The sequence below is a fragment of the Meles meles genome, chromosome 17, assembly GCF_922984935.1.
Source record: "Meles meles chromosome 17, mMelMel3.1 paternal haplotype, whole genome shotgun sequence".
Taxonomy (NCBI): Eukaryota; Metazoa; Chordata; class Mammalia; order Carnivora; family Mustelidae; genus Meles; species Meles meles.
In genome coordinates, this window is record NC_060082.1 from 53737834 (window position 1) to 53750888 (window position 13055).

General features: G+C 38.6%; 1 protein-coding gene across 3 annotated transcripts in view; it reads right to left on the reverse strand.

Annotated features, from left to right (window-relative positions):
* KCNK2 (potassium two pore domain channel subfamily K member 2) overlaps positions 1–13055 on the reverse strand; it is a 221474-nt gene that overhangs the window by 100178 nt on the left and 108241 nt on the right. For all 3 annotated transcript variants that reach the window (XM_045981939.1, XM_045981940.1, XM_045981937.1), the window contains exon 3: positions 12655–12772. In XM_045981939.1, coding sequence (XP_045837895.1) covers positions 12655–12772 — 118 coding nt within the window. The remainder of the gene's footprint in view (positions 1–12654; positions 12773–13055) is intronic.

Consider the following 13055-nt stretch of genomic DNA (forward strand, 5'->3'; position numbering starts at 1 on the left):
AGATACAGTATATTATCTACATATCTATATAGATACGTCACATAACATTTAAACAGCAGTGTTGCATTGCTCTTAGTGACAAAAACTAATGACCATCAAAGCGGCAGAGATACAATGTATCATTAAAATGGAATACTATGCAGCTGATAAAATAAAGCAGATCTTTAGGAAGTAATAAGAAAACTGTTTCAAGACCATTATGCAGAAATAGCAAAGCAGAGAACAGCTTTCACTTGTAACATAAAGGACACTGTATATGTTAATTACAACCCGACACACCAGCACACACCCAAATGATGTTCAGAATAATACATAACAGTGGTTGACTCTGTGTAGAGAATGAGACTGGGGGTCAGCTGCAGGCAGGACACTTCGCTGTCACTCTATAATTTTTATACTGCTTATTTGTTTCTCATGTGTTTGGTTAATCATGTACATGTACTTCTTTTTTTTTTCCATTTTATTTATTTTTTTCAGCATAACAGTATTCATTGTTTTTGCACAACACCCAGTGCTCCATGCAAAACGTGCCCTCCCTATTACCCACCACCTGTTCCCCCAACCTCCCACCCCTGACCCTTCAAAACCCTCAGGTTGTTTTTCAGAGTCCATAGTCTCTTATGGTTCGCCTCCCCTCCCCAATGTCCATAGCCCGCTCCCCCTCTCCCAATCCCACCCCCCCCAGCAACCCCCAGTTTGTTTTGTGAGATTAAGAGTCATTTATGGTTTGTCTCCCTCCCAATCCCATCTTGTTTCATTTATTCTTCTCCTATCCCCCTACCCCCCCATGTTGCTTCTCCACGTCCTCATATCAGGGAGATCATATGATAGTTGTCTTTCTCGGATTGACTTATTTCACTAAGCATGATATGCTCTAGTTCCATCCACGTCGTTGCAAATGGCAAGATTTCATTTCTTTTGATGGCTGCATAGTATTCTTATTAAATTTTTAAGTAAAGGTATATAGCATTTGATTTTAAGTGAGCATATCATGAATTCCTCACTATTTTCACACCCAGTGTTGCCACACAAAAGAGTATTCTTTTCTATACTGACATAAACAAAAATCTCAAGTTGCCTTGATTTATATCTTTCCTAGAGTTTCTATGAAGTTTGAAAGGCAGTTAGGATGGCACATCCTTAGACTTTGAGCAAACATTTATAGAAGTGAGCAGGAAACATTGCAGAAAGACAAAGAGTTTTATGAAACGTAATTTATAATCAGGTTTATGCTGTTTTTTTCTTTTGAATATTATCCATATTAAGAGTATCTTTATTATAACAATTTCTTTTCTATTATCATAGGCCTGTAATTTCTACCCCCTACTATCTCTCCCAAGGAAAATACATGGGCTCCTTTTCCCGACACTTAAATTTAATTTACTTAAATTATTTCGCGAAGTCTGAATTTTTGAAATGCAGAATGTCATGGGTTGGGATTGTTGGCACTCTAGTGTTCTAGAATAGAACATTTCTTATCATGTTTACAGAAAACAACTCAGAATACGCCAGAGTTTGGGAGAACTGAGACTACCTGCCATTACAATATCACTCAGAACTCAGCAATAGAATAAGATTTCCTGCTTTTGAGAACTATCATTTCTCATGGTTTCCTTCTGAGCACAAGCCTCAGTTCTCTAAGCAATTATTTAGTGATCATATTGCTGTTATGTCTTCTAATATGGTGTTTTCCTTCAATTTTTGAAGTACCCCCCAAATTACATTTTATAGCCTGAAAATTAAAGTAGAAATTATCTAAGCCAATGGTTTTAAACCTTTTTAAGGATTGTGGACCCCTCTGGGAATCTGATACACACTGTGGACCCTCTCTCTCCAGGAAGCATGATTTCAAACCTTAAAGCTCATCTGCACACCTTCCAGAGTTCACAGAACTTGAGTCACAAGGTCTATGTCAACCTTCACTGGACAATGAGGGGACAAAGCCAGCATATTCTTGAAAAATGATCAATATTTTGTGCATAGTTGTAAAACATTATTAAATATACTATTCTTTGTTCATAAAATGCTTTGTGGTAGCAAGTACATTTATTATTATTCACTTATTAGGAAACCACTTAGAATATTCACATGAGGAAACAACTCAGAAAATTTCAATGATGTAGCCAAACTCACATAGTAAATAAATATTAGAACCAAGTCTCAAATCTAGGGCTTCTCTTTATCAACTCTATCCTTTTTCCTGGTTTTACACTCTTTCCTTTAGTTCACTGTTTTTTTCTGTAAAGGGCCAGATAGTAAATACTTTCAGCTTTGCGGGCCATGGGATCTCAGTTATAGCACAAAGCCAGCCAAAGACAATACTAAAATGAAGGGGTGTGGTTGTGCTCTAATAGTTACATAACAGGTAGCAGGTCGGATTTTGCCTGTAGGTCATAGTTTGCTGACCCCTGCATTATTTTGCCTCTACATCAAAAACAACTTGGTCTTTTAATTTATTTTCCCAGTTTTAATGTTTTTATCATCATGATTTTGACCATGTTACAAGATCATTATAAAATGCTCTACATGCTAATGGAATCCCTAAATAATATCACCAATAACAGCAAAATTTCTGCCTAAAAGCTAAAATGAGAATTTTACATATCAATTTTTATTTTTACTTTGAGATAGTTTCACTGATGAAACCATTATATAGGGAGGTAGTTTGGGAACACAATAATAATACAACGGGAGCCAATATTACATGGGAAAAACAAGTCCTATTCTAGCGATGGTGTTAAAGGAGACAAAGTTCGGGAAAGCAAATTAAAATATAAAATATATTTTCTTATAATGTTTAGTTTGAATATCAAGTAACCTTTAAAGGAGGGGTATTTAATGAGTATATTTGTTTATGGTATTAATTAGGGCTATCACCAAATATCTGGATTCTTCTGAGCTCAGGGTAGGACTGCATTTCCCCACTTAGCCTCTTAAAAGTTAGTTAGGCCAATGTCACCTGAGTGAAAACGATGTGCGCACTGACATGAAACTGGATCAGCCAGCGTGTAGCTTCCCATGCTCTGCTCCTCGGGCCAAAGGAAAGGACAGGAAAGGACACTGAATGAGGAAGAGCTATTCCCCTGTCTCTGAGCACAAACATGGGGCGGGGCCCTCCTGTCAATCCACACTGAATGTATAGTATGAATAAAAAATAGCCTTTCATTTTGTAAAGCAACCAAGATAGGGGAATTGTTTGTTACAGAAAATAACTTAACATATCCTAACTAACATAAATGCATACATGTTAAAAAATCCTATAGAAAACAGATTTACACAAATACTAATTTTTATGATACTCAGCTAATAGTAACACCTCAAGGGCACATTATATATTATTTTGATGATCACACTTTGGGTTATCTATAGATCACTTAAATAACCAATCAAATCATTTCTTTAAATTAAGTACATGAAGTTAACTTAAAATTACATTCACTACATGAACTAACTGGTCAAATCTGGCACTTAGCATTGTGAAAATAACTGGTTTGAGCAAATCTTAATAAGTTATGTGAAGGCAAACATTTATGTATTATTATAAGAATGAAAACGTATGCATTCAAGGTTTAAGGAAAAAGGTATTTCTTTCTCTGTTAACATTACTAATACAAATAAACGTGCAAAAATAATACTGGCTTATTTTAATAATTAATAAAAATTACTCTAATAAAATCAGCTTATTCTAAAATAATATACTGTCATTCAGGATGCAAAGTATTTTCACATACATAATCTTATTTAACTTTCCAACAACTCTGGGAGAAATATGAGCTCCACTGACACACAAGAAAATTAAGGATAATAGAATAGTGACTGGCTCAAGAATACCACTTTAGCTAGTGGCAAAAACAAAAACCTGAACTCGGATTTTCTGCAGTGACACCTGATATTCCTTCTACTGTATCATTTCTTTAAAAAACAGGGAGAAACACTTTCATCCTAAACTGTACTGCATGAGTAAAGCTGAGTAACGTAGCTACATAAAAATGTTGAGCATGTTATTTAATTGTACTACAATGTATATTAATTAGGAGGTTATGCCCACGTCTCTTTTTTTTATTTAAAGCATAACTTCCATGATCTACACATGCCACTGAAATTAACTATGAAAACATGCACTCTTCGAATAAGCTACTTGGGCAGATTATTACTTATTTCATACCCCCTCTTTCCTTTTTTCTTCTCTTGCCACTTACCCTTGGACATTTCACTTTGTTAGCATCGTCAAAGAGGGGAACCTAAGCTTAGAAGGAAGAGGTACAGCACGTCGACTAAATTTGCCCCCATAGTTGTTGTTTTTGTTTTAACAATAAAGTTGAAAAGGGAAAAAATTTAAGATTAGTGATTAGTGTTACTAATTAATAACTAATTACTAGCACTAATTAGTTACTATTTAGTACTAGAAATTAGTTACTAATTAGTTACTAGTCAGTAATTAGTAATTAGTGTGCATTTTTGGACGAACGTGACTTTCGATTGTTCATATAGTCAATACTTGCCCCAACGGTATGTTAGAACAAGAGTTGGCTGCATGAACTGGAGTCATTTCTGTAACGTGGTTCACGCGCACCGCCATCACCATCCTCACACATGAACCTCATCTGGGCCAGGCAATCCTTTTGTAAATATCACGCCACATTTATAGTACCACATAAATAACAAAGCCGATTGTCCAAGAATAAGTTTGCACAAGTCTAAAAAATTTCATACAAAGGACTGGGAAGACAACAAGTATGTAACATAATTACTAGCTGCAAGCAGACAGGCCCAGATAAATACTATAATGTTTCCTCTTTATCAAATGAAATATTTGAGACAGTTACAAAAAGTATTTTTCCGATAATCATCTCACTTAGTTTTAGTCTCATTCAGAGCAATCCTTGCATACGTGGTGGTCGATCAGATGCTCTCTAAAATCTATAAACCATGACGAGCAGTGCTACATGTCAAGGGTAGCATGGAAAGAAATGGAAAATGGAAAGAAATAGATTCTGTATTTATTCAGGGCATGAACTTCATGGCAACTGCTTGCTTCTAATTTGGGGATAGTTTCTTGATCACATTTGATAGTGATGGCTTTCCAGAAGATTAAAAATATGTTATTGCAAACTTTCCAAAAGTATGAAGAAATATACAAAAGTTTGTTTTTTTCAGAATACAAGCAATTCCTGACTTGAACATAGCCAAGAAATGAATGGCCCGTATACTGATACCATAGCCAGCAACCCCCTTCACTGGGCCCTCCAGTTTCTGTCAGAGCTGTACTACCTTGCTATGAGTTTTCCTACTACCGAAAACAAACAAAAATGCTTCCTCACTCCTGGGAAGATTGTATCCCTCATGCTGCCTAATCCCCTTCCAGTCAGCACAGGATTCTGAGAACTAGGGGCTCTGAATTGAACTTGTGACTGATGTAACATACATGTGCCAATGAGAAAAGATGACTATTTCATTACTGCTTTGGAGTCTACAATAAATTTATGCAATAGTCGTGCTTTATTTCGTATCAAATGTAATTTTGTACTCTGCAAACTTAACTACCATTCATGAGGCATTTTCTCTGAGAAATACAGTTAACTTGGAAAATAAATGAACCTAGGTGAAGATTTCAAATGGCAGGAACATATGTTAATATCCTGAGATAGGCTTTATTTTCATTAATTTAGGTGGATGGGAAGTGAAACAGAATCAAAGACCCAAAACAACTTCTTAATTTCAACTTCTGTATTTCAAATGCACAACACCAGAATTACATATTTTGGAAAAATAAGCATCCACTTCAACAAACTGCCATAAAGAAAAATGCAAGGATATTGCATGGTCAGCGCTAGAAGTCATCTCCCAAGACTATTTGCCCTTAAGCTGCCCGAAAGCTGTTTAACTTTCCTTTAAAATGGGTTTCTAGGGGCACCTGGATGGCTCAGTCAATTTAAGCGTCTGACTCTTGATTTGGGCACACTTTATGATCTCAGAATCATGAGATTGAGCCTAGTGTGGGGTTTTGCACTCAGCTCCCCCCTCTAAAAACAAATAAATAAAAATAACGGTTTCCAGAATCCAATCTGCAGTTCTCTGAGAACAGCCAAAAGACTAGCGAAATGCCACAGAATTATGAGTGTACTAAATTAATAAGATAACACCCAACACCCAAACCTGCAATAACACTACCCCCGGGAGAACGCTCTCTGTCAAATTCTACACCACTGCTTCAAGTCTACTCATTTCCAAGTTCAGATAGTGGTTTCATGAAATCACCACACCGAACAGAAAATAGTCTTACAATTTCCCCCTCACTCTTGAAGGTATAGTTTCCTACCATGTCCAACAGAAATGGTAAATTTCCTGCTTGAAGACATGCAGAGGACTGAAGTTTTCGATATACGTTCTGCCTTCCCGGTATCGATCTCTCTGTTATTTGGAACTTCTTGTGACAGTTCCCCTAAACCTTTAATTTTTTTTCTTCCTTTTTTGGGTTGTTGTTTGTTGTTCCTTCTCTAATCAATTGAGCATTGTGTTATCAACAAGCCAAATAGGGGTTTGCCCTTAAGTCTGGGACCATTGCCATCATAGCTTTAACAATTCAATAAAGGGTTAAAAGCAAACTAAAAGTTCTGGTGGCTGGTTCGAAATATAGGAAAAATAAACACAGACGCTACATAACTGATTTCAATCTCTAGACTCCAGGAGTAGGAAACAAGAGTCCTTTGTAAATAGGAGAACTGCGACTCCAAAAAAATGTCTTCCAGAAGTCTCAGCGTGATGCTTTGGGATCTCACAGTTGCTAGGGACCATAGTGGGACCCTTGTTATCTGCATTCTGATGCTCAGAGACCATGATTGAATGATAAACTTGGGCAAATCCTGGCTCAGGCATTCCAATTTACTTTCCGCTGGGGATAATTTCATTATATTTTAATGCCTCCAAGTAATCAAATCATCTGACATTTTATTCCGATATTTAAACTGAACTCAAAATAGAATACGTCCATTACATCATTTTTGCCAACAGCTTGTCCTAGAGTTTTGGGGATTTCTTATTAGCTTTAAAATAACTTAAAACAGAAGACACAAATAGTCCCCCTTTGGGGGCGCCTGGGTGGCTCAGTGGGTTAAAGCCTCTGCCTTTGGCTCAGGTCATGATCCCAGGGTCCTGGGATCGAGCCCCGCATAGGGCTCTCTGCTCAGCGGGGAGCCTGCTTCCTCCTCTCTCTCTGCCTACTTGTGATATCTCTCCCTGTCAAATAAATAAATAAAATCTAAAAAAAAAAATAACCCCCCTTTGGCACGATGCTCAGGGATTAGTATATTTCCATGTAAGCTTTCTTTTATTAATCCTGTATCTGTTAAGGTCGCAGTGAGGAGGGTAAAATGTGGGCAGATACATGATTTACCCTCCTCCCGGCCACCTCCTTAGTTCAAGGCAAGCTCTTCGCTCATAGGGATTAATGGGATTACCTTCTTCATTATTTTTAAAAGACTGGGTTGGGGGCAAAGGGAGAGGGAAAGAGAGAAGCTTAAGCAGACTCCCCATTGCGTGTGAAGCCCTAGGCGGGCCTTGATCTCAAGACCCTGAGATTACGATCTGAGCTGAAATCAAGAGTCAGATGCTCCATGGACTGAGCCATCCAGGCACCTCAATGGGATCACAGTCTCACTGGTCTTCTTGCTTCCCTCATGCCCTCCGGATGGCAGCTGGGTCACATCTTCCCTCTCTTGTGCTTAAATCTTTCGGTGCTTCCCTCTGAATTCAGACTGTTGCTATAACTTGCCGAGTCCCACATGCCCCAGCTCCTCTTGATTTTGCTAACCTTGCTTCTTCCTCCAGGTCCTGCCACAGGGACTCCCCTGTAGTCCTTGAATATGTTCACCTCTGTCCCACTCAGGATCTTCGCTATTGCTGGCCCTCTGCTTGAACACATCTTCGCACTCTCCTCTACCTAGCTGATCTCTTCTCACGCTTCCGATTTCAGTTTCGATGTCACCTGCTCGGAGAGCTCTTAAATCCGTCTTCTTTAGAACACGTCCCGCTCCCTGCTTTGGCTCCTTGATCTACTGTCTAACACCAAACATGAACTTCCTGGGTCGCATTTATTGTCCTCTGCAATGGTCTTGTTTTTTTAATGTACTGATTGACCATTGGTCTCGTCAGCCCTAATGAGAGCTTCAGGAGGGAGCCCATCTACCTTGCATTCCTAGTCTGTCTGAACTAAAGAATAACAAGGAAATGTTGGGGGGAGGGTTATGAAAATGAAGCTACCACATAGAACACAATGTAGGAAATCTTGGCCATTTTTTAACTTTCTTCTCTTCACAGGATAGACTAGCCCTGTGGAACAGTTGCAAGCCTGCTGCTTAAATATTCCTTTCAATGCTCAACTTGTATTAGTCACCAAGGCCTGTTGATTCTTGCATCTAATTACTTCAACATCATGTCTTCCTCTCTTCTTGCAACACCAACTCCAACCATCCTGGTCAACCTTCCCATGCCCCTTCCGTGGGTCACTGGGATGGGTTCCTAATTGCTCTCTCCACCATCAGTCTCCACGCATCCTCTTCTTGACAGATGCATCTTCTAATATCACTTTTCACCTGTCACTTCACTTTCCAACAACAGCAAGAACAACAAAACCCCAAACCAACCCATGTTCTATCTTATTATAGTAGGTCTCAGGAATCACATTATATTCAACCGTATCCTTCCTAACTGAATCATTCAATAGTATTTCCCACTACTCTTTAAACAGTTCCTGTAGTCTATTTAAATACTTACTTTTCTATCCCCAAAATAAACCAAGCTCATGCCACTCTGTGTTCTTGCTCAGACGGTCAGCTCTGTCATGACTTGGAGGCCCTTTTCCCCTCCATTGATCTAAACCAAAACATGTCCTTCAAAGCTATAGCTGAAATCCAACTTCCCTCATTACACCTCCGCTCCTAGCTCCAGCCCACATGTACTTTCCTTCTTCTCAATTCCTAAACCACTATTTGAACCACTGTTCCATACAACATTTGATGACACAAGACTTAGCTCTGTTATTCTCCAGTTATTTCGTAAGTGTACATTTTCTCTCCCAAATTGGGTTGCAAGCAGGGGCTGCGTCCCTCCTATCCAGGCAGTGGCAGAAGTAGCACTGATCCAACAGGAGCCACTCACGCTGACTTACTGATTTACATGGTCCTGATGAGGAATCCCTTCGACTACAAGCAACAGTTTTAGATAACTTGCAATCCCCAAACAGAACATAATGTTCTTGGCCCTAATCTGCCCCACACAAACTCCCAATGCCTAGAATGTTCCCTTTCCACCTTCATTCACCTGAGAAACTCCTAACTCTCTTCCAGGTCTCAACTAGGACAACATTTGCTAAGAAAAGGACTGTCCCTTCCTTATCCATCCTCCTAACCTGGTATCTACCTAAAGTGTAGTTCCTATAGATTCCCATTAAATAATCTTAACTCCGAGCATGTGGTACTCTATATTATAAATGACTATTCGTATGTGTACAGCTTAGGGTCACGTAATTTATTTACCTTTTATCTTGATAGTAGCAGAGTGATGATGCTGTATTATTTGTTGAATAAATAAATGATCAGACTAGCAAAAAAAGCTGGCACTAAAATCTGTTGAAAGAGCTAAGAATGTAGTATAATAGGTATCAATTTAGTGTTACATAATCTACAACAGGCCACAGTTCATACCATTGAATGTTTATTTGTTACTAATTCTGATTGTTAAGCACCCACTATGGGTCAAGCATGGGGATACAGGAAAGACTCAAACACATAAAATCCCTAACCTCATAGAACGTGCATCTTACTAGGTGAGGTGGGCAGGAGTACAGTGTTTGCTCCAAGGTGGAGAGCACAGAGACGCTCTCAGCAGAAGCCTTCTTTCTGCAAGGATTTTGACACTGAGACAATGCTGCCTTGGACCAAAATGGTGGCAGTTTGAATGGAGTACGGTGGTTACATTATGGATGTACTTTAAAGTCAGAGCCAACAGAATGAGAACAGTCAAGGTTGGATTATAGTCTGTACAACTGTGGAATGCAATTTGTGCACAGTTTGGAAGTGCATGATTTTGGAAAGAGTGTGCAGATATATGAAGAAAGTCTCTAAAATTAGGCCTTAAGTTTTAATAATCTGTTTCGTATAGTTGAACTTCCTTTGGGAATATTTCCCATGAACAGCAAGTCTCTGGGGCTTCTTAGACAAATTGATAATGCTGCATAGACGAATCTTGGACAGCAGCAGCTAACGCAGCTCTGGGAAGCCTCGCCTATATCAGGCTCCCCATAAAAGCCACTGCAATTTTTCCTCCAAAACTGTCTCAAATTCTTTCTTTCAATGACTAATACAAGGCAGCTAGTGCTAGAGGTTACAATTTCTGAGATTGCTAAAAACCACTTCAAAGCTCACACGATTATGATCATGATGAAGATGAATAATTATACTTTGAATTCTACTGAATGGTGATTTGGATGTCAAATGGACACGTATGCAAGAAGGCAAAATTTTTGCCTTGCCCTAGACCATAATCTAGTCTAAGGTCGGAGGAGATGAGCTTGACCTCGGAGTAAAAGAACATGGAGGAAATGTGGGTGACCTGGAATGACTTAATCCACCTAAAACTAAAGTCTGAGATAGAACAGGAGGCGATTTGGGCTGTCGGAAGCTACCTACACAACTGGAATAATCAGCTCCTATGCTTAATGGCTATAATTTGGGGTAAGGCCGGTAATAATGGTTTATTTTTTCCATGTGTGGAAGTATATGTCTGCGAAACTTACTGAATTTGGGATTCAAAAAATGAGACTGTCTACAAACATGATGCAACTGTAAGTCAGTGTAATGACTGAGTCTCTTGCAGAATAACTCAGTGGTGGTCATGATGAGTTAGAACCTGGACTTCTGAGTTTTCATGGGGGCAGGAGCCAACTATTCTCACTCAGTCTGTGAGGTTCCCCCCCCCTTCTAGACTCTAAGTAGTTTATACAATAAACAGTTATTTCCATAGTAGAAATGGGCCAAGACGTCTAAGCTCCAAAGTGAACCTGTTATTATGGTTAGAAATCAAGGCTGCCATTCTTCCAGGTTTTCACAGCCACACCACTTTTGACCTCGCTGGTGGAAATGTAAGAGTAAATATAGTTCCTTGACCTCTTCACAGAGGCAAAAATCAACATGTTCAGGTATTGATTTCATTGGCACGTGACCAAGCACAAAGAGGCATTACAGTGGATTTGGGTAATTCCAGGACTCTACAAATGTTTCTCAAAGGAAAAAAAATTTTTTATCAACATATAATGTATTATTAGCCCCATGGGTACAGGTCTGTGAATTGCCAGGTTTACACACTTCACAGCACTCACCACAGCACATACCCTCCACACTGTCCATAACCCCACCCCCCCAACCCCCCTCCCCCCTTCCCCCCCACCCAGGCAATCCTCAGTTTGTTCTGTGAGATTAAGAATCTCTTATGGTTTGTCTCCCTTAAAACGAAAATTTTAAGCAAGAGTTCATCCAAATACTGTCAGTGTCCTCTTATTTAGGAGTTGATATAAAGCACTGATTTGAAAACCTTATCTACTTCATAATTTATCAATGGCATCACATACTAAAATGAAAATGTTAAGAATCATAATTCACACCCCAAAACCAGACACCAGGCCCATGAGAGGAAATCTCATCAAAAGCATATGTAGAAGGGAAGAATTCTTCTACCACTTAAAATTCCTTCATAACTGAGATGAGTCATTTCCTTCCCTATCTTGAAAATTAGGCTTTAAACCCACCTCCTTCCATGAAAAAAGACAGCTGTAACTCTTCCCAATCCCCACAGCATGGCAAACGTGATTTTCACTATGGGGTCTGTATTTATAGCCTGTGGATATTTCTTAGGCACTGAATGACTAACTACCAGAAGCAAAGTCATGTATATATACCCGTTCTGCTTCCAAGAAGGCGCTGAGTGTATGTATCGTCAACCCAAAAAGAGACTGTGCTCCAATATGTGGTCCTTTTTACATGACAACAAACATGAGTAGAAGGCAAACAGCAAGGGCTTAAATTTAAATTATTCTTGTAATCCTCATATTCCAGTGTTGATTTTTTTATACATTGGCGCTATCGCAAAAACAATGTATTTTTTTTAAAACCCCCGAAGTAATTATAATAGACAAGCATATAAGAACAGGAACAATTCTTTGAAATGTGAGTTAAAATTTGCAAATTGAAAAAGGTGATCTCAAATAAGAACTTCACGAAAAGAATGTCAAAACCGTACTTAAATCTTTTCTTTCTACACTAAAAAAAATCAAAGATGCAGGAAAATTTGAAACTACTTGCCCCACCCCCCAAACCATCATTTCAAGCCATTTCTTGACATTACTATCCATTAGTCAAATGACTCAAATGCTTTACTCTGGGTTCTTATGTATTTCAAACTTAACTTAGTATTCTGGTACAATAATTCATTTCCATCATTCCTTTGTTCAACATTTAAACCCTCTTTTCAAAATCAATGTGCTAAACTCTAGCTTTCTACCTTCCATGGACCAATGTGACCAACTGTAAAAGAAAAATTCAAACATGAAGTTTAGCTCACAAGCTGCACCAAAATTAAAAAACAAAATAAGTTGTCTCCTACCTATAGTTGTTATAACAGTGCCAGCAAAGAAGAAGGAACTTCCCAAATCCCAGTGACTGATTTGATTGGAGGTGTTTCCTAAAGGTATAATCCCTGCATTTATTGCTGCCACTATTTGCTGCAAGTTTAAAAAGAAATTCATCAGTACACATGAATCACATGGAGGCATCAAACAGTGTATATTTCACCCCAGTTGACTAATTAGACAAAGAGAATCAAGTCTAAGGCTTGGTTTTCCATTTGAAGTATACAATATAGATTAAGGCTTTATACTAAAGAACGTAATAAGATAAATAAGAAAATGGTATGGAGATCAAGTGACTGGCTCTGGGTGGAGCATATCACATTGTATCAATATGCGTTTGCAGCTTAGCCATTAACCTCAGTGACTTATTTGAATT